We start from the raw sequence: 23,115 nt of genomic DNA, 5'->3' as shown, positions 1-23,115 counted from the left end.
TGTGCTAATTTCTATACTACTATTAATGTCTGATAATTTATTTTTATGTTGTTTAATACCTTACTATGTGTTGTATATTGTGGGTAAGTTTCATAAAATTCCATGTGTAATTTCTTGAGTTATCGCGATTTTTGTGAATTTTCCTTAATTTATGATAACCAGTGTAGTTCATTCCTGTCTGGCAACAGGATAGGACGTCTGAAAAAATCACCATCACCAGTCGAGATAAGTTTTGTCTCAACTCTTAGAAGACCACTAGAGTCGCGGTAAATGATGAAATTGGGAGGTATCAGTCGACGATTTTTCCCAAATGAGTCATTTTGTATGAAAAGGAGTATATCGAGCTCAGATTTGGTGAGCTCTTCTTCTTTTAAGTTTCCATTCAAGAGGGATTCATTCTGTTTATTTACTACTGATTTAGCATTGAAGATAAATCGTTTAACATAGGCCAAAATTCGAACGATTGTAGAAAATTTCGAAATTCGCTTAGTCCATTCGAAAAAATTAGGTTCGGAATTACCTAACGAAAGATTCGTCGAAACTGTAGGTTTTTTCTCCAAGGTAGCAAGTTCTAAAGCGTCTGAAAAATCAGCATTGTGAGTGTTTGGCCAAGAGTGTCGATTTTTTAACCATGTGGGACCCTCCCACCAACGAAGACTGAAAAGAGTTTGTGCGTTACACCCACGAGAAGCGATGTCCGCTGTATTCATTTGAGATGGGATATAACACCAATGTTCTTTAGATGAGTTCAAGTGAATTTCTTGTATTCGGTTGTTCACAAATGTTTTTCATGTTCCGGGATTTTTGATCCAACAAAGAACCACTTTAGAGTCAGTCCAATAGAAGGTTTCGATATTAGAAATGTTTAAGGAAGTCTTGACTGTCTGAACAAGACGAGTACCTATCAGTGCAGCTAAAAGTTCTAATTTTGGAATAGACATTTCAGTTTTGATTTTGGTGATGGGATCCTTTTTTAGAGGAGCGACACGTGATTTTGCCTGCACTAATTTAATTTGAACTTTTTTTTCGCATTCAATTCGCAAAAATACGCACGCCGCGAAGGCTTTCCCACTAGCGTCACTAAACATGTGAATAGTAGTAGTTGATTTATTAATTAATCCTCCAAAATAACGCGGAATTTGAATTAATTTCAAAAATCCTAAGCTGGATAGCCAGTTTTTAAATTCCTCCACTATTTCAGATGGAAGTTTATGATCCCATCCCAGCTTATCATTTTTCCATGCTCTTTGCATTAGAAGCTTTGGAATGAGCGTCACGGGTGCGGTAAAACCGATTGGGTCAAATATTTTTGGGGAAATCGACAAAAGTTGCCGTTTTGTACATTTGTTATGTACTTCACTTGTGACGCTGCTAATATCACATGCTATTGTATCTAAATTGGGTTGCCATAAAAGTCCGAGAACAGGAGAATATCTATATTCTTTTAAATCTAGATTTTGTTTTTCACCCTGTGAGGAAGAAACCCAACCCGTAAGCTCAAACCCTGCTTGAGACATAATTTGACAAGCTGTCTTTGAAAATCGCTGTAATTCCCATTTGTTTTCAACGCTTGTCACTACATTGTCAACGTAAAATGCATCTTTCAATTTCACAGCGATATCATTTTCAGTTTCCTTCATTTTATCCAAATGGTGATAAATTGTTGCCATGAGCAAAAACGGACTCGACGTAAGGCCGAATACCACTCTGCAATGTTTGTATATCTTAATTTTGCGTTTTTCAAAATGCGATTTCGAAAGGGAAAAAGAAGTCCAGGAGTTCTCTTTCAAAGCACAAAATCATATCATTTTAGAATCTACCGATCTAAATGCATTCTACGATGATGTCATGGATAAATTGAAAACAGAGGTGGAAGAGTTCGAAGCCCGAGGACCGAGTTGGCGCCTAATTCAAATAAATACTTAGAACTGAGAATCAATAAATACAACCCACTGAGAGGATCATCCTACATTGATTTACCAAAAAAGATTAAGGATAGAAAGGCAGTCATAAATGTAAAAAATGAAGATGACAACTAGTGCTTTAGATGGTCGGTATTGTCTGCTCTTTATCCAGCTGAAGATAACGCAGATAGAGTCTCCAAATATAAGCCATATGAAAATGAGCTGAGTTTCGAAGGTATAGAATTTCCAGTGAAAAAGGGGAAAAAATGAATTCAGAAAGTTCGAAAAGTTAAATAATATATCGGTGAAAGTATACGATCAAAAAACAGAAATAATAAGGGACATATACCCTCTGAGGATAGCTAAAACTAAAGTAGATAAACATGTAAATTTACTTTACATAAAGAATGAGGGGGGATATTGTTGGATAAAAGGCATGCCAAAACTAATAAGCGGTCAATTAAGCAATCATAATGGAAAAATTCATCTCTGTGAAAGATGTTTGTTATATTTTCACTCTGAGGAAGGTCTTCAAACTCATGAAGTGGATTGTAAGAAAAATAAGGCCTTTAAAATAGTAATGCCTGAGAAGGACAAATACATAAAATTTCAAAATTACCATAAGTCATTGCGAACACCTTTTGTGATTTACGCAGATTTTGAAAGCTTGACGAACAAAATAGATACCTATCGACCTGCTGGTAACAAGTCCTACACGCAGAACTATCAAAGGCACGAACCTATGAGTTTCTGTCTCTATATCAAAAATAAACAAGAAGACTATAAACCGCCCATCATTTATAGAGGCCCTGATGCTACTAAAGTATTTTATGATACAATGAAGACTGAAGCCTCAGCAATAAAGGAAATTTATGACAAGAAGCAACAAATAAAGATGACTGCTGAAGATGAGGAGCATTTCCAGAGAACCGATATATGCCATATTTGCTGGTTGAATATTAAAACTGAGCCGTCACCCTACTCAACCGAGGACAACCCTGACTACGAAAAAGTTAGAGATCACGATCATTTAGTCGATCCATCAAAATATGCATCAAACTATAGAGGTCCAGCTCATAATTTATGCAACTTAATGTACCAAAACCCTTCCTTCATTCCAGTTTTCTTTCATAACCTATCTGGGTATGATTCTCATTTATTCATAAAAGAACTGGGGGGGGGGGAGATAAAGGGGACATCGATGTCATTCCAAAAACCGAAGAAAAATACATTTCATTCGGTAAAGAAGTCGGGGCTAAAATGGTGGATGGAAAAGGAGGGAAAAAGGTCAAGTCACCGGGGATAAAATTGAGGTTTATAGATTCATTTCGGTTCATCCCCTTTAGCATCGATAGTTTAGCCAAGAATGTGAAAGAGTTCAGAGAAACAGCCAAATACTTTCCCAGGGATAAACTAGACATCGTTTCCAAAAAGGGCGTATATCCGCATGATTATATGGACTCGTGGGATAAATGTGAAGAAACGCGACTACCTAATAAAAAAGAATTTTACAACAAAATGACTGAGTCGCATATAAAGCGTAAGGACTATGCACATGCCAAAAGAGTATGGAAAAGTTTCAACATTAAAAATTTAGCGAGTATTCTGATTCGTATGTGAAGACTGATGTATTGATCTTATCCGATATTGTAGAAAATTTTAGGGATGTCTGTCTGAGGACCTATAAACTGGATCCTGCATGGTACTTCACTGCTCCTGGCCTATCGTGGGATGCTAAGCTTAAACCAACTGGAGTCAAATTACAATTATTAAATGATTATGACATGATACTTATGTTAGAAAAGGGAAGCAGAGGGGGGATTTCCCAGTGTTGTAATAGGTTTGGAAAAGCCAATAATAAATACACGAAAAACTATGATGAAAGTAAAGAATCTAATTATTTAATGTACCTTGATGCCAAAAATTTATACGGTTGGGCAATGAGCCAATTCCTTCCGTACGATGGCTTCATGTGGGGTCATAACGACATAGATGGAGCGATGATCCCTGACGATTCAGATACATCTTATTGTTAGAATGCGACTTGGAGTATCCTACATATTTGCACGATCTACATTCAGACCTACCAATAGGAGCTGAGAACAGAGTTCCTGATGACTCAAAACAGACAAAATTACTCACGACCCTATATAACAAAGAACATTCTGTGGTTCATTATAGGGTTTCGAAACAATTTTTACAAATAGGCACTAAACTTGAAAAAGTCCATAGAGTTTTACAATTTTTTCAAGCACCTTGGATGAAGACATATATAGATTTAAACACGGAACTGCGAACAAAAGCAGCTAATGAGTTTGAAAAAGAATTTCATAAACTCATGAATAACTCAGTATTTGGAAAGACAATGGAAAATATTAGAAAAAGGCTTGATATTAGACTCTGCTGCGATCCCAGGAAAGCTGAAAAACTTATAGCTAAGCCCAATTTTAAAGGGAGGACAATTTTTGAAGAAACCTCAGCCGCTATTCATATGCATAAAACTAAAGTGATCTTCGATGAACCCATATATGTTGGAATGAGTATATTAGATCTATCGAAACATTTAATGTAAGACTTTCATTACAATATGATGAAACCTAAATACGGAGAAAACATTAAGTTATTATATATGGATACGGACAGTTTTATTTACGATGTAAAAACGAATGATTTTTATGAAGATATGAAAGGAATGATCGATTACTTTGACACCTCTGATTACCCGGAAAATAATAGATATGGACTGCCGCGAGTAAATAAAAAGGTTTTGGGAAAAATGAAAGACGAAAATGCAGGTAAAATTTTAGAAGAGTTTGTCGGATTGAGATCTAAAATGTATGCCTGCAAAATAGAAGAAAGTTTAGTGAAAAAATCGAAAGGAGTGAAGAAGTGTGTTGTATAAAATGGAATCTCCTTAAAGGACTATAAAAGCTGTCTATTCTGACAGGAAAAGCAGTACAAAACCATGAATCTCATTCGAAGCAAGAAACATGAGATTCATTCCATACGAGTAAATAAGATTGCCTTATCAGAGATTGACGATAAACGACATATATTGGAAGATGGCATTCACACTTTGGCTTTAGGACATTACACAATAAAAGAAAAATTTTAGTTACAATAAATGGCTTAATTGGTGCGACTTTTCCAAAAAGAATCTTTCCGAAGATGTGATTATAAGTCTAGCTGACTATTTAAAATGGGAATACGTGTTTCAATATTCCGAATTGTCTGAAATTTTAATCGAAAGATATGCACAACCAGATGATTGGTTTACTATTTCTCAATACCAAAAACTATCAGAGGCTTTTATCGAAAAGCATTCTGTTCATGTAGATTTGAAGTGAATTGGTGAATTGAAGTGAATTGAAGTGAATTGGGACTATATTATGCAGTATCAGGAAGTGAATCAAGATTTCATAATAAAGTTTGTGTCTAAAATAGACTTTTGTCTTCGGATTAAAAATAAAAGCAAGGTATTGTCAGATGAATTTTACGAAGCAAACAAAGAAAAGATCAATTGTATTCTTCTTGCAGAGATTTGTCATAATACACGCGTCTCTTTTTATGATCCTTTAAAGGAACCAAATACATCCTCTGCATAAATGGGGAGAACTTGTAGGACATTTGAGAAACAAAGAGTTTTAATGGTTAAAAAAACCATTGAAATCTTAGATAAGGGGGTTTGATAATTTATGGCTGTTAAAATTTTTGATCGTATAAGAAGCTCAATTTCAAATTGGGCTTCCGTTTGGGCAAACCACAACTTAAGATTATTCTTCCTAAAAGGTGGAGGTTTGACTGCTATTCGTGATATTTCCAACAATGGTGCTGCTTCTGAACTATTACTTTCCGGCAATAGCATATTTAAAGTATTCTAGAAAATTTTGATGTTGCACAATTGCATATGTGAAGAATTCAATCCACAAACTGGAATAGAGGCGCTAAATCCAAAAACCGGGTCACCACTTATCATTGGCGAGATAGGTTGCGTGTATTATATTCTGCATTTTAGGTAAGTCAATCGCCAAAGATTAAAAAAAAAAGAGAAATATGAAATTTAAGCATAACTTTAATAATATTTCAGAAACTAAATTAAAAACTTCTAGGATTACATTCAAACACGTAGAACCGAAGAATAGACGTAAAGCAAATCCCAAAAGAGAAAAAAGAACAAAGTTTTTCGATGGTGTATCACATTTCATTCCTTGAAAATTCCATTCAGTTCATTATACTTCAGGAAGAAGATTACAAAAATACATTGGTCCCGCAATGGACTGATCGTTAAGACACGGTTCCCAGCAGATCACCAAAGTCCAGCATCACTGGCTGCGGTCAGTGTGTGAGTGGGTGACCACTTGGATTAGTCTGCGTAGAAACCGAGGGTGTGCTGTATTGGTCCTCATTAAACTGTTCTACCGTAAAGTGCTCGACTTCGCGTGCATGTCTTCGGATCATCCTGAGGGAGGTTTCCCAGATCGTCGCCAATAACCCATCGTACAGCTCTAGTGCGACGTAAATGAACTACAACAACAACAGAAATACATTGATGGTATTTTGAACGTTCGCCAGAGCATGAACTTCGGTACTTGAACCAAGTACGCTGATTACACCACAACAATTTCGGTAATGGATATTTCCATACCATTAATAATTCTTATGACGTGAGCTACTTCCGCATCATAACAATTTAATATGTATGATGCACGCATCTTGTAAATATTCACTTATTTTAGTTGGCTAATCATTTCAAAAATTTATTTTTTAGCTTTTTCATTTCTTCCACAATTATGCTTTCATTTGCAAGCAATTGAATATTTTAAAGTATCTATCAATCATCCTGGGGGATTGCAAATAGGAGTGGAGTGCGACAGCTACGAAGACTTTTTATCTGGAAAATGCACACGTTGCTGTAAGGAAAATGGAATGAATTGTGCTGTAGCAGGAATGGATGCTGAACGCTATTTTCCCTATTTAGGTGAACCAAGGAAAGTGAGGAAGTACTATTACAATTTAGGACTCGTATGCCCCTACAATGGTGAGTATGTATTTGTCAATCATATCTGAGCTTGAATGCATGTAATGTTTTTGTGTCTTAAGATCAATAAAAAAGAAACGTGCGTGTGAATAGAGAATTTAAAAAAAATCCAAAGTAGTTTAAGTAATTTTGTCAAAAATGTAAAAGGCTGGTAACTTTATCTCGAATTTTAACAGAAAAAAGATTAATTGGCAAAATTTTTGCTTTAAAATGAAAATTATTGCTCAGTTTAATTTAGTCTGATCATTAAAGGTAAGATTTGATTCGCTTACTCGAAACTAGAGACAACGTTAAACCATAGCCTAGAATCTAAATACAAAAAAAAAAAACTTTAAATTTGATAACGTGATAAATTGACAATATCTCTTCATTCAAAATGAACTATAAACTGTACTGTGTAATCAAGTTTAGCAATCATTAATTTGCGTGATAATCTAGTTCAACTTCTCATATTTTTTAAATTGTAGCAAATTTGAATGTTATTCAGAATAAACCAAAACTTCCAGATGTGCATTTGACTAATTACTAATTTAGTAACTTAATTATTAGTTAGCCTTATCTAATTAGCATATTGAGGAAATGGAAAATAACATATCCCAAAAGGATATATTTTACAAAGGAATCCTATCAGAGTAACTTTATTATATCACATGGGCTATGTGTCATAGAGGTTAATTCTTAGCAAACTCGTGAACAACGGTATTGGTTAAATATTACGCACCGACCGCCTTGTCTTCTAAGACAAATTTGGTTGCCATCGATGGCCACCAAAGCCATCTATGGTCGCTGTGCAAGCTCTCACCTCGGATAAAATTCAAATTACTCGCATTGACAGCTTAGCACCCTAGGAATTGTGCCATAGTGGCTTCTATTATAACATCATAAATATTAATATGCCTTTTCTTTAAATATACTATCAGAAATTGATTATATAAAACACTGATACGTATATGTTGTTAAAAAACCGATAGCCTTTCGAAAGCACTTCCGGGGGTTAACAGTTTTGTGAACTGGTGTTGGACCTTCCAGTTTTTATATGTTAAGATCTTATCTTAATATGGAAGAACTTAAAAACCAAACGAAATTTCAAAAATAAGCATGTCAGCAAAAACAGTACTCTTTCAAGGGACAAACTACCCTGCTTACATACTGGAGCCTTTCTGTACTCAGTGGTTCAATAAGATACTGACTTTGCACCGAGACCCCATAATGGAAGACAAAATAAGAATAAAAACACAATACATTCAAAGATTAATATAAAAAAGAAAATTCAGTGAAACACAATTATATTTAAAAAAACGCATTAGCCAAAAGTTCTTAGTTAACATATAAGATCTACAAATTGAGATCTTTAAAATAACGAAAAAAATAAAATATTCTTTCGAAATTAATCCTCTTTCGAAAAATATTTTAATGCTGCTCAGTTAAATTGAAAATATGCTGCTTATCCTCATCTGGGCTGTCAGACCAGATCTATGAACCCATTGACCTGAATGAAATCAAAGACCAAAATTGAAAATATAAATGAATGAAGCCAATTCGAGATCGCAACGCTCGAGTACGCCGTCTAGCGGGAGCCTGTAAATATCAGACATTAATTTATCACGTTTTCATTTAGTTCCATCGAAATCATTGACAGAATCAGACGCCATTTTTTAGCAGCAAAGAAGAAACAAAATTTCCCTAAGGAAAAGGCCGAAGAACTTGAAAAAAATCTCCAGAATATTAGTAAATCTTTCAGGAACAGAACACGCCAAACATTTGAAGAAAAATTCCTCAATAATTTTTAATTTCTATTATCAACAAACTTGCAACTGATGACTTCCGATTTCGGATACTGTTACAGATGTGTGTATTAAGGTAAAATGCATTTCTTCTGTCTTCAATTCATTAAAGTGAAGTCAACATTGCTTTCGTCATTCCAGTGAATAAATATGAATTCAGAACATACAGAATTGTAATAGTTATAACATATTCTTCTTCGTTATAGAATAATATATATTTCTGTATCCATATAATTCGGAAAACAACAGTAAAAAATTATCCAAGTTACTTGAAATAGTGCCATTTGTGCTGATTCTTAATTAATTTTAATCGTTTTCTTGGTAAGTATTTTTTAGTTTTGAAAGAATAAGTTCAACTAGAATTCAGCTATTCTTTTTAAGCTACATATTCAAATTCATATCAATTATAAAATTTTGCTGTGTAGTATGTTATCTAAAAGTAATGAAGGGATAAACTATGTATCTATTATTTGAGAATAAAGTTTTCAAACAAGGAACTTATCATTTTGGAATTCTCCGGGAATTATAAATCAGGTAAGTACACTGATTTTTACAATAAAAAATTTGCCTGTAAATATTTTTTTTTCATTTGATGACGGCTCTCTACAGAATGGTTTTTTACGTCTGATTAAGAACTATAAGAATAATAAAAAAAGAAACAATATGAAAGTTTTTATTTCAATGTAAAGAATTCTTAAAATCGTTTTCTTATCCTAAGAATTCTTTATTTTCCGTTTTTTAGTTTATAATTTTTTGATAAAAATTGTTCTCAAAATACTTTTTTTGAAAAATTAAATGGTATAACATTATGTGTTAATGTATACTTCTTGTATATTCCAATATTTGAAGTAATATGATTCAAAAAAGTATGGAATAAAAATTCGGTACTTACGTATTAACGCCCCCGCCGCTACAGATTTGGCGGTTTTTAAGTGCCGCTAATCTACACTTAAAATTTTTGCGACAATTCCTAAAATAAAACACTTTATTTAAAATCAAAATAGTCAATCGGATTTCGGTGGAAAATTAGCCGATATAGAGTTTAGCATAGATTCAAAACAATCATATCGCCATATGAACTCTGATAAATAAGATTCCAAATGAAATAACATTTCCAAAACGTACGTTTACCAAGATAAAGTTTTATGTTGTGGGAATTGGTACATTTTCGTTTTTTCGGTAAAATATTTCCCTCCTAAAAAAATACAATTGCATCTTGTTTTGTTTTTGGCAAATCCCAAAGACGAATTTTTGTAGCACTAAAAATGGCGACAAAACAGAATTGTTTTTTTGTTTTTGTTTCGTCAGCATTCTTTATTTTACGTTTCTTAGTTTCTAAATAATGATTTTTATTGAAACTTGAAAGTTTTTGATAAAAATTGTTGTCAAAAAACTTTGTTTACAAAATTAAATTTCATAAAATTATGAGGCTTTTGTATACTTTTTGTTCATTTTAATTTTTGAAGTAATATGATTCTTATAACTATAGAATGTAAAGTTTAAATGGGCCTTTCATGTTATATCATTAAATTTAGTAAAACTATTTCTCGGGCATTAGGTTTTAACTCTTATAAGAATATACATATTTTTTTCTGTTAATGTACAAATATTTTTCCGATGTGTTTTGGATATTCCTTCTCTAAAAAAAAGAGATACCATTTTGTTTTCGTTTGCATAAGAAAGAATATCAAGCATTTTTCTTTTTTAAATTTAATTAGCCACAATAAAGAAGGAACGTTGCAATGCTACGTGCTACATTAACGACGTCTCTAGAGTAACTGAATGACTGTTCATATAGAAATCGCAGGTATTAGTCTCATACAACAACGCCCCCTATAGTTCGTTGCGATCGCGAAACAGGAACAAAAATCATTTCTTCACTGCATAGGTCTACTTATGCGGACTTCAATATCGGACGAATTAAGTAAACTTCTTTAAAACATTTTGAATTGAAAGATTATAGTTACAAAAATTAAAAGAAAAATTATTATTATCCAAAGTAATTCTGAAATTATTAATAGCTGTACGAAAATTTGCGATATTATTACAAACATATTTAAATCTTAAAATTAGATTATTCAAAATATTTTAAACTATAAATCGGAATTAAAATGTGTTCATAACATTAGAATAAAAATCTTTTCTTTTATTATATAATCCAAGTAAGCTTTTATCTTTATGAATTTTAATCTCAAGATCCAAGAAATCGGCCCGTTTAATATCTGAGTTAATTCTTATTAAATTAAATTCCTTAGGATAAATATAATTAATTACATCACAATCAGTGCAATTAAAAATAATCAAATCATCAATAAATCTAAAGCCTATTAATAAAATATGTTCTAAGATATTTATTCATAAAAATGCAAATAAATATTAGCAAAAGCACTGGAATTTCCCATTGAAATACCTTTAATTTGCTTATAAAAACAAATGCCATTTAAAAGATAATTTTCAAATAAGTTTACGTTACATAAATTAATCCAATCTTCCCTAATAATATCCTCATTAATCAAGTAGGTATTAAAAATCTCTAAGCAGATGTGTTTTAAGTTATTACGTGGTATACTTATGTAATACTAGGAGGCTTCGCCCCCTGCTCGCTGGCGCTCACCAACCCCCGGAACTGCTTTCACAGTTCATTTCGAATTGCTTCGCAATCCAATGCTCGCTTTGCTCGCTCACTGGATGAGTTCTTAACGTCCAGTTTTTTTTATACTTTTTTGAATACTGAAGTTCCGAAAACTTTTCACTGTAGAAAATTCTAAACCTGTACATTTCAATATTAATTTGAAATTGCAAACAGTTCACATATTTTTTTTTTAATCACACTATTCTAAATTTCAGTTGTTGAGAAAAGTAACTGTTGTAAGTTTTGTTTTAAAGTCTTTCCCACCAGAGGGCTAAAGCCATGTGTTGTAAAACAATATGAAATAGTAGTCTGCCACTGAACGCAGGATGTAAAGCATCGGCTTTGATGAAGATAATTTTGTATTTATAATTCTCTGAAGGGCGCCACCTTAATAATGTAGAATTTGTAAAATAAATGTATATATTTTTGATTGTTCATGAAGCTCATCATTTTGTGTTTTCATCAGTGTTCAGAAGCAGAACAACTATAAGTTTTTTATTTTATCAGAAAAAAACAAAATGTATAAAAAAAACTAAGAAAAGAGTAAGAAAATGAGTATAGTCATAGAAAAAGTTAAAATTATAAGCTATGCGAAGATAGCCCCCGAAAATGAGGAAAATCAAAAATTCAAACTGCATTCGTTTGACCATTTTTTGACCACAAATGACCACCCTTTAAATTTTTTTGACCACCCTTATTTTGTACATAATCCTGAAAATTAAATTCGGGGGCTAACTTCGCATTTTCACGCCAAATGAATAAAAATCAAATTTTTATATTGTATTCGTTTGACCACTTTTTGACCACAAATGACCACCCTTTAATTTTTTTTGACCACCCTTATTTTGGACACAATCCCAAAAATTAAATTCGGAGGCTAACTTCGCATTTTTTCAAAAAATAAATAAGAATCCAATTTTTATATTGTTTTTGTTTGACCACCTTTTGACCACAAATGACCACCCTTTAATTTTTTTTGACCACCTTTATTTTGGACATAATCCTAAAAATTATATTCGGGGGCTAACTTCACATTTTCACGAAAATAAATAAAAATCAAATTTTTATATTGTATTCGTTTGACCACAAATGACCACCCTTTAATTTTTTTTTGACCACCCTTATTTTGGACACAATCCCAAAAATTAAATTCGGGGGCTAACTTCGCATTTTTTCAAAAAATATATAAAAATCCAATTTTTATATTGTACTCGTTTGACCACAAATGACCACCCTTTAATTTTTTTTTGACCACCCTTATTTTGGACATATTCCTAAAGACAAAACTGGCGTGAATTTAGTCCCCAAAATTCAGGAAAATAACAAATTTCAACTGCACTCGTTCAACACGTTCAACTGCACAACATTTTTGACTACAAATGACGACCTTGAAGTTTTTCCGACAATTCTTATTTCAGTCTTTCTTTTAGCGATATCAATATAATATATTTTAATTATAGCTGACATCTAAACGTAGTAATGATCCAAAACTTTTTCTTGCAATATAAAATTTTTAAAAATAAATTCCAAAACGACTATGTACTTCAAATGCAATGATTATAATCCATAAAAACGAGGAATGCTAAAAACTATATGTATAAGTTTTGTTCACATTAATCGTATCTTTATTTTCTGCAATGTTATTTTAAAATTGTTTTACAAGTAGAAAAATAAAAGTTTAATAAGATGTAGTAAATCTAAAACATTTCTAAAACAATTATTAAGTAGTTATACTGTTTAAAAACATTTTTCTCAATAATGATATATAAAATTTAACATATTTCCTCTATAAAAGAGTAGAAATAGTTTCATAGCAATAAAGTTATTTTAGAGACCAACCATAACACCTTTTTCTCCAGTAGTGTATTAGCTCTCATCAATATTATATATATATAGATAGTAAATAGTTATTCTTCTTTAGCCATGGTACATAAAATTAGTTATATATTAAATTAGCATACAATAACAAGTATTATTTAGCTTTACTATCTAAGAATTCTTCATTAGCATTTAGGCATTTTATTTTAAAAAACATTGATTTTTGAAAAATATAGAAATAATTATATACAAAATAGAAACACATATCTAATCACTATATTAAATTACATTCTCAAATCTAAGAGTAGCTAAGAATTCTTCATTAGCATTTAGGCATTTTATTTTTAAAAACATTGATTTTTGTAAAATATAGAAATAATTATATACAATATAGAAACACATATCTTATCACTATATTAAATTACATTCTCAAACTGACATAACTTTAATTTATGCAAAAACAATGGAGAAAACAATTTCAAACAAACTGCACAAAACTTACCAATACTATTTTCAATCGGGTCTTAATCATTATTAGAATTTTAGCAATTACAAATAGAAAGGTATTTTTTTCACAATGTTGTAACCAAATAAATGTGTTAAATAATTACTCTAATACAAGTAAGAACATATGTAAAGTATGTACAAATGAAATGAGATAAAGACAGATTGTTAAAATTAATAATAATTTTATAATTTTAATAATTGCTATAAATATAATTTTATAATTTTGATAATTTTATGCTGCGCTTTAGTATAACTTCATTAACAACTATATATTTTTTTATGATTACGGCTGTAAAAAGAGTGGTAAAAAAAACTAAAAAGTGGTAACTTGGGGTCAAAAAATAGTCAAACAAATGCTGTTGAAATTTTTATTTTAACCATTTTCAGGGTCCAACTTAACTCCACCCTAAAACTTTATTTTTATAATTACGGCTAAAATAAGAATAGTAAGAAAAAGAATAAAAGGTTGTTATTTGTAGTCAAAATTGGTCAAACGAATGCACTTGAAATTTTTTAATTTTTCTCATTTTCAAATGGTTCATTTGTGGCCAAACGAATGTTGTTAAGAAAGTAATTTTTCTTATTTTCGGGGGCTAAATTCATGCTTCTCCCAAGTCGTATTTTTAGGATTACGGCATAAATAAGGGTGGTCAACCAGAACTAAAAGGTGGTCATTAGTGGGGAAACGAATAGAGTATAAAAATTAGATTATTAATTATTTTTCGTAAAAATGCGAAGTTAGCCCCCGAATTTAATTTTTGGGATTATGTCCAAAATAAGGGTGGTCAAACAAAATTAAAGGGTGGTCATTTGTGGTCAAACGAATACAATATAAAAATTGGATTTTTATTCATATGGAGTGAAAATGCGAAGTTAGCCCCCAAATTTAATTTTTAAGATTATGTCCAAAATAAGGGTGGTAAAAAAAATTAAAGGGTGGTCATTTGTGGTCAAACGAATACAATATAAAAATTTGATTTTTATTCATTTGGCGTGAAAATGCGAAGTTAGCCCCCGAATTTAATTTTCCGGATTATGTCCAAAATAAGGGTGGTCAAAAAAATTTAAAGGGTGGTCATTTGTGGTCAAAAAGTGGTCAAACGAATACAATATAAAAATTGGATTTTTATATATTTTTCGAAAAAATGCGAAGTTACCCTCCGAATTTAATTTTTGGGATTGTGTCCAAAATAAGGGTGGTCAAAAAAAATTAAAGGGTGGTCATTTGTGGTCAAAAAGTGGTCAAACGAATACAATATAAAAATTTGATTTTTATTCATTTGGCGTGAAAATGCGAAGTTAGCCCCCGAATTTAATTTTCAGGATTATGTCCAAAATAAGGGTGGTCAAAAAAATTTAAAGGGTGGTCATTTGTGGTCAAAAAGTGGTCAAACGAATACAATATAAAAATTGGATTTTTATATATTTTTAGAAAAAATGCGAAGTTAGCCTCCGAAATTAATTTTTGGGATTGTGTCCAAAATAAGGGTGGTCAAAAAAAATTAAAGGGTGGTCATTTGTGGTCAAAAAGTGGCCAAACGAATACAATATAAAAATTTGATTTTTATTCATTTGGCGTGAAAATGCGAAGTTAGCCCCCGAATTTAATTTTCAGGATTATGTCCAAAATAAGGGTGGTCAAAAAAATTTAAAGGGTGGTCATTTGTGGTCAAAAAGTGGTCAAACGAATACAATATAAAAATTGAATTTTTATATATTTTTCGAAAAAATGCGAAGTTAGCCTCCGAATTTAATTTTTGGGATTGTGTCCAAATTAAGGGTGGTCAAAAAAATTTAAAAGGTGGTCATTTGTGGTCAAAAAATGGTCAAACGAATGCAGTTTGAATTTTTGAATTTCCTCATTTTCGGGGGCTATCTTCGCATAGCTAAAATTATAATATAGTATTTGTCAGTTAAAATAAAACTTTTTGTTTAAGTCATTGCTAACAATTCAAATTTCTCCGAGGCAATTCTGAAGTATAAATTAAGGTAGTATTGTAAAGTTGAAACACAATATTTTTTAGTTTTGATGTCAACAATACAATTCAATTTTTCACAGAAACGATTATTTCCATTGTTAAGTTCAATGTCAACAATTCAAATTTTTCTGAGGCAACTCTTAACCTCTAAATATTAATTTTTTTATGTACACATTTCTAAATGTCAGTATTCAACCACAAAACAACTTAAAGTCCTCAAATTTAGCATGAAGTTGTAAAATGTAATAAAGGAGGGTCATAGCAATAATAAAAGTAGAAGTAAAGTTGGTACTGTAAAATTAAAACAATATTTTTAATCAATGAGCCAAGTTCTTCAAGAAGCAGTTGTAGAAGTAGGTTGTTTATTTAAAACTTTTTATCGAATTTCTTTAAGAACACAATTGGGTATAATATGAAAAAAACACAACTACTTCGATTTAGTAGGAACAACATATGACGCAATGCTAAACGAATGGAATTTAGTTGTTGTTTATTTAGTTATTGTTATTAGTAGTTGTTGTTATTTGTTTTAGTTGTTGTTGTTTATTTAGTTGTATTTAGTTTCAATAACTTTTCTTTATAATGCAATAAAATCTGGCGAGCAGCTATTTAAACGATCGAACACTTCGTTTGTTTATTTGTGGCTTGAAGTTAGGCTCGCAGAAAATGCCGTTCATGGGTTAAATTTAGTAGGAACAACACAACCTGTGACGTAGGCTATATTTTACCCAATTGCTGATTTGGGCATTTGGCGATACAACACTTATAGAATTGAAGGATTTGTTACGTCAAGCGCTCAGGTATCATAATTTTGATCTAGTTGCGCTTCTATGTTATTTTGATAAGTTAACTATCAAAAAATTCTATGGCTGGCAACAGCATTTTTATTTTTTAAATTGTTTATTTTTATTTCTTTTAGAATTCGTAATTTTTTTAGCGAAATGCTTTTTAACCTAACAGAATTCTTTCCCGACTGTTTTCTCTATGAATGAAGAAAATAAAGTACATATTTAACTGCTGTGAAAAGAATCTTATTTAGTTGTACAAAGTACTTCAGCCAAAATTTGGGAGCCACGTAAGAGAATTATATATATTAGATCAGAAACACATCATTAAAAGGCAGAATGCTTTGGTGTTTTCAAAACAAAGCAAACGTTGCCACCGGCGGAAAAGAAATACAGCCAAAATTTGGGAGCCACGTAAGAGAATTATATATAATAGATAATGTGTGATATATAAATTTTAAAAATTGCATGTAAGAATATTATCAATTTTATTGTATTTTAAATATTTAATAACTTTTCGGTTGCTATTTATAATAAGATGTTTATCATTAGAAATAATTTTATTTAAAATAATGTGTTCAATTATTAAAAAAACTTTTTTCTAAAAACAGAATTAAACATCCAGTACTACAAGTAACAAATCTAAATTTAACTGGAATTTTGGGAAATTTAATAGTTTTAAATAAATAAGGATGATTTAAGGGGGGACCCCACCCTGAGATGGTAAAATATTAGCGTTTTTCTTGAATTTTTTTTAAGTAATAGAGACAATGCAGACTCCTTGTTTTTTTATGTTTTTTAGCTACATTTTAAGTCTTATTTAAAAAATTTTCTTTTATAAAATAATAAAAAAATAAGTTGGTGGCAGCTCCGTGTATGGCTGATCATCAAAAAGTAGCACCTCACTGGCCTCATGGATTTAAAAGTCCTGAAACATACGAAAACAATTTTGTTTAGATTTTCTGAAACATAAAGACATTATCTAAAAAGTAGCAAAGCGGTTTTTTGATATTCGCAAAATTACCAAAATGGCGGAAACTTGAAAAAAAGTTAAGTTTTTCATTAAAAAAATGTGCATTAAAATACTAATATAAAATCGAAATATAAAAATATCAAAAAAATCCTATGCTACTTTCTAAAGAATATATTTTTACGTAATTTGAAATAAAGAACAGCTTATTTCGTTGCACAGATCATGAGAAAAATGTTAGGCCAAGTCAAAAAAACAGCGTTTTGAGGAAAAACAACACGTTTAAAGTTTTGACTTATGTTCAATCTAGTAAATTAGTAATGACTAACCTTTATTCTGCAATGCCGGGTCCATATATCTCTCCTCCCGAAAACTGTCCTTTCTAGCCGACCTATTTTGCTGCTTTGCTTCACCTCTGCCTTGTCTCTCATCCAACTCTGCACTTGATATGAACGGCTCCAGATGCATTTATTGCATCATTAATAAAACACTTTTGCAGCCATCGTTGAGTAAACAAGCTGCTAAAAAACTAGCGAAATCGATGGTTTGACTTCTTCAAATAAAAACTAGCACCATCTGGTAGAGGAAAACGTTTAATTTCATATATATAATGGTCGATAAATGAAATGCCTACAATAAGTTTCTATATGCAGTCAACAGAATGGATGAGACACAAAAAGAATGTCGCCCCTCAAATGCTTAGCCCGGTATAAATGCTTAGCAGATATACAAGCCTATGTAATTGAAACTAATGCTTTTAGTAAATGAAATACTAACAGTAAAAACTTAACAACTTTAATATAACATTTAACAAGTAAATAACATTCGTGGAAATATAAGAGCACAACTATAGACAAAGATCGCTGACAGCTATATCCGAAGTTAAACACAAGGACTAAACTGAAACTCTTTTTACAGAAAACTAAACTGAAACTTTTTGTTCAGTTGAAAGATCGCGAAAGTTCAATATGTAGAAAACTGTGTATATTTGGCGGGGAAGTGAACTCGTCTTCCAGAACGAGTCCGAATTGGGATGTTCTGATCTGGGGCAATTTCTTTTACAATTTGCTTTTGTGGCTGAGATGTTTCTTTAGGCATAGGTTCTGGTTGTGTTTATAGAGGATGGAAAGTATCTTGATCAGATAGATGAGCAAGTAGGTAGATGAGACATCAGGTAGATGAGCAGGTTTACGTCTATCGATGCTCACAGTACACTTTTTATTATTTATGAGAATTGTGAAATTTTTGTCATTTCGAGAAATTACTTTATAAGGACCTGTATAAGACGTTGCTAATGAAGGTTTCATAGCATCAACACGTGAAAAGACATGAGAGTATGTATCTAGGTCTCGGAAAACAAATGTAGATGGAGAAGAATGGTAAGCGGTTTGCTTTGGTTTTAACTGTTGAGCGTGTTTTTTTTTTAATTTCTTGATAAAATCAGGTTCTGTCACATCCAATTCTTCATCAGAAAAAAATTGACCTGGAAAATAAAGATTTTCTCCATTGACCATTTCTGCCGTGGAAGATTGTAGGTCTTCTCGAAACACAGTTCTCAGTCCCAGTAGAACTAAAGGTAGGGCAAGAGTTCAATTTACTGATGTATGACACATAATTGATGTTTTAAGGACACGGTGCCACCTTTCAATCAGGCTATTAGCCTGTGGATGATATGATGTAGTTCGTGACAGGTATATGCCAAATATATTTGCAAAGCCTTTAAAAAGTTCACTAGTAAATTGGGTTCCTCTATCGGTAGTCACTCTTTGAGGTACTCCAAAACGTGCGATCCATCCACTGTAAAATCCCTGAGCAACAGTTTCAGCTTTTATATCTGTTAATGGAATTGCTTCAGGTCAACGGGTAAATCTGTCGATTCAAGTTAAACAATAGGTAAATTCTTGCGAAGACGGCAAAGGACCTACCAAATAATGTTTACATGATTGATTCGTTTGTTGGGAACAGTAAATTTAAAGAGAGGAGAATGCACATGTCTCGTGATCTTGGAACGTTGGCATGATACACAACTCTTTGTCAAGAGGGAGACATCTTCTTTAATGTTTGGGAAAATGAATCTCTCACTTATAAACTTGACGGTTGCTTTTATTCCAGGGTGAGCCAGATCGTGCAAGCAATGGAAAACTGCAGTGCGATGTGATTTTGAGATATATGGCCGGATCATCCCAGTAGAGGTATCACAATATGGGAAAGTGTTTGGATCAGAAATGCTAATCTTTTTCAACTGCAGGCCAGTTTCACTGTTAAGTAAGGCTTCTAATTCTGGATCATTTATTTGTTCTTCAGCAATATCAGCATAATTTAAGTATCTTGGAACTGCAATCTGTTGAATTCTGGAAAAGGCATCAGCAACTGCGTTGTTTAAGCCGCTGATGTGCCGGATGTCATTGGTGAATTCACTGATGAAATTTAGTTGATGAATTTGCCGTGGTGAAAGATTGTCATATTTTTGAGTTAATGCATGAGGTAAAGGTTTATGATCAGTGAACACTATAAAATTAGTTCCTTCCAACATGTAACGAAAGTATTTTATGGATGTAAAAATCGCAAGGAGTTCACGATCATAAGCACTATACTTTTTCTCTGAAGCACTCAATTTACGAGAAAAGAAACCTAAAGGCCGCCACTCCGCATCTTGATGACGTTTCTGATGAACACGTGCACCAACAGCAGTATCTGAAGCACCTGTCAGAAAAGCCAGCACTGCAGATGAATTTGGATGAGCCAAATAACAGATTTCTTTTAATTCTGATCTGCAAGATTGGAATGAGTTTTCAGCTTCAGTTGTCCAAGAGAGGGGGGTTTTGTCATTTTTCTTGCAACGTCCAAGCATTTGATGTAATAGTAATTGCTTTTGAGCAGCATGCTGCAAGAATTTGCGATAGAAATTTAGAATTCCTAAAAATCGTCTGAGTTTGCTTGCTGTTGTTGGCCTAGGATAAGTGGAAATCACTTCAACGTTTTCTGGTAATGGCATAATACCATGTTCATCAGCCAGATGACCTAAGAATTTGACTTTTTTTGCAGCAAAAGTGCATTTTCAAAAGTTAACGATGAGGCCATATTGTCTCAAACGTTTGAAAACTTTCTTAACATGAAGGAGATGTTCTTGGGTTGTGGACGAGGCAATCAAAATATCGTCGATGCAGGGAAAATGGAAGTTTAACCCTTGCAGAATCTGGTCAACAAAACGCTGCATCGTTTGTGCAGTATTTCTCAACCCAAAAGTCATGAAATTAAATTCAAAAGTTCAAATGGGGTGATGATGGCAGTTTTTGTAATGCCTTCCTTGCGCATGGGCACTTGATGATAAACTGGGTGGAGATCAAGCGTTGTGAAAGCAGTTTTTCCATGTAAATTGGTAGAAAAATCGTGTAAATGACGAATGGGATACTTGTCAGGAAGTGCATTGGCATTTAACGCACGGTAGTTTCCACATGGTCGCCAAGAACCATCCGGTTTCTTAACCATGTGCAATAGGCATGACCAGCAACTTTTGGATGGGCTACATATTCCTTGGTGTACTAGGCAATTAAATTCTTCTTTTGCCGCTTCCAATTTATCAGCAGATAGTCTTCTCACTTTTGCAACCACTGGTCGACCCTTTGTTTCGATGACGTGACTGACATTATGAGGTATAATCTTTTTTCTGGCTCTTCGAAAATGTTTTGGTATTCACTAATTAAAGAATGAAATTCAGCAGACATTTTCAACACAGTTATTTTAGCCGTTGATTCATAAGAAATTTTTCCGCTAAATGTAACATTAGTTAACTTATCAATCAACGACTTGGATTTTAGATCCACTAAAATGTCATAATGTGATAAAAAAAAATCAGCTCCAAGAATGGGTCGTGATACATCAGCAATAGTCCAGGGAAAGATGCGACGCAGTCCCCCATATAGCAAAAATTCTTCCGTAGTAGCTCCCACGGAGGAATCGCTCAACCTCCCCCGGAGCTCCCGACTTTTCCCAAATTCCTCCCGCGGAGCTCCTCAGTAATGCAAAATGTCCGCACCTTTCAGTTCCTCAGTTCCTCCGGCGGACTTCCCGAAAGTCACTCCATAGGAGGAGCCGAGGAAGAACGGTGAGGAAGTTTCAAGCTCTCATACTTTCCGATGGCTGTTCCCGGGCAGTCTCCTAAGGCAGTACTGAGGAAGTTTCAAGGTCGCATACTTTCCTCGGGTACTGAGGTAGATTTGAATCTTATGGCTTTCCCTTAGGCTACTAATACACATATATGGCAGTACTTTTACTTTCGTTACTTGTACCGCCGGAACAAGTAAAAAGTACGTACTTTTTACTTGTACTTCGTTACTTTTTAAATTTAGTACTTTTACTTGTACTTTCGTTACTTTTTTAGGGAAAAAGTACAAGTATTTGTAACGGAAATGTCGAATGAAATCGTTACTTTTTTCCATAACTCGGTAAGCTTTCTAAAAAAAAATTAAATTAAAAAAAATGCTTATGTTTTTTTAATTTATTGATTAATTAACGGATTTATTTTTAATTAACGGAAAGCATATCAATTTTTAATCGATATCCAATCGTAATACATTTACAAAATCGTAGATACATTTCAATAAATTTTAAATAGAAAAATTTTGATTTTGTTATTACGTTTTTCCATTTTTTTTTTAACTCACTAATTTTTGTCTTAACACATTTTTTACTAAATAAATTTTTACCTAGTACATTTTTTTACAAAAATTATGTTTATGCCCGACCTTGTCAAACAACGCCCAGTCAAATCTCTAAGAACTTCAGAACTATTTGTGCTATTACTGTTAAAATTAATATTTTAACTCTTGAAAACTCGAAGGTACTAATTTAGCCGCTGATACTAAAATTCGTTTACAAATTTTAATTATTCCGTTAGGCAGAAATGTTCGGAAAATGATTTTCTCGCATGACTTCAGCATTAGCCATTGTTACAAATAAAACTGTAGACTGTTCTGTTTCAACTTATACTGCACATTAAATTATTTTTTACTAGCTCAAAGATCACAAAGCTATCTGAAATCCCGCGTTTTTGCTTTGTTTATGTTTGTGACTTTAAAACGCGCTTCTATAGAGTAAAACAATTTTAAATCGATGGTAATTTAAATAAATAAAAATAATAAACTAAAAATTTAAATCAATAGATAAAATTTCTTTTTCGTGCAAATCCATAAAAAGTTTGATATTAAAATTATATTTGATTTAAAAATTATATTACACGATTATATTATAAAATTATATTATAATATTCTTCCAAATTAAAAAAAAAATTAATGTCCATAACTTTCAAAATTAAAAATAATTAAATAAATAACAACAATCTTGCGAAAACATTAAAGAGCATCAGAATATTATTCAATAAAATTTTAGGTTACTTTGAATTTTCGATTTCCTAGAAATGTACTTTTAAATCGTTACTTTTTTGTTTAGTACTTATACTTTTACTTGTACTTTTTACTCGTTACTTTTTAAAATAAGAACTTTTTACTCGTTACTTTTTTTAAAAATACTTGTACTTTTACTCGTTACTTTTCAAAAGTAACGTTGCCATATATGCTAATACATATAATTATACTTACTAATACATCTACATTATTAGATTCCCAAAAACTCCAAGTTGTTTGTGGAAATCAAAAGATGCGGCTTAGAAGGGGCAATAGAAGGAAAGACTTGATATCAA

At 32.1% G+C, this 23,115-nt stretch overlaps 2 protein-coding genes and 1 long non-coding RNA gene across 3 annotated transcripts in view; 2 read left to right on the top strand and 1 right to left on the bottom strand.

Annotated features, from left to right (window-relative positions):
* Positions 1-788: 788 nt before the first annotated feature.
* LOC147814237 (uncharacterized) lies at positions 789-1,640 on the bottom strand. Its single transcript, XM_087160287.1, has one exon. It carries the CDS (start codon positions 1,638-1,640, stop codon positions 789-791), a length of 852 nt encoding a protein of 283 aa, XP_087016413.1.
* A 700-nt stretch (positions 1,641-2,340) lies between these two features.
* LOC147814236 (uncharacterized) lies at positions 2,341-4,476 on the top strand. The gene is made up of 4 exons (XM_087160286.1): positions 2,341-3,047; positions 3,251-3,444; positions 3,558-3,935; positions 3,986-4,476. The coding sequence occupies exons 1-4, from the start codon at positions 2,341-2,343 to the stop codon at positions 4,474-4,476; spliced, it is 1,770 nt and encodes a 589-aa protein (XP_087016412.1).
* Positions 4,477-5,347: 871 nt separating this feature from the next.
* LOC147814235 (uncharacterized) overlaps positions 5,348-23,115 on the top strand; it is a 31,100-nt gene continuing 13,332 nt past the window's right edge. The window contains exon 1 of the long non-coding RNA XR_015432724.1: positions 5,348-6,942. This is a non-coding gene — a long non-coding RNA (uncharacterized LOC147814235). The remainder of the gene's footprint in view (positions 6,943-23,115) is intronic.

The sequence above is a fragment of the Parasteatoda tepidariorum genome, chromosome 3 (genome assembly GCF_982258835.1).
Source record: "Parasteatoda tepidariorum strain Cologne lab strain chromosome 3, Ptep-v5.0, whole genome shotgun sequence".
NCBI classification, from domain to species: domain Eukaryota; kingdom Metazoa; phylum Arthropoda; class Arachnida; order Araneae; family Theridiidae; genus Parasteatoda; species Parasteatoda tepidariorum.
Note: the sequence above shows the minus strand (reverse complement) of the source record. Positions and strands in the feature narration are given on the sequence as shown.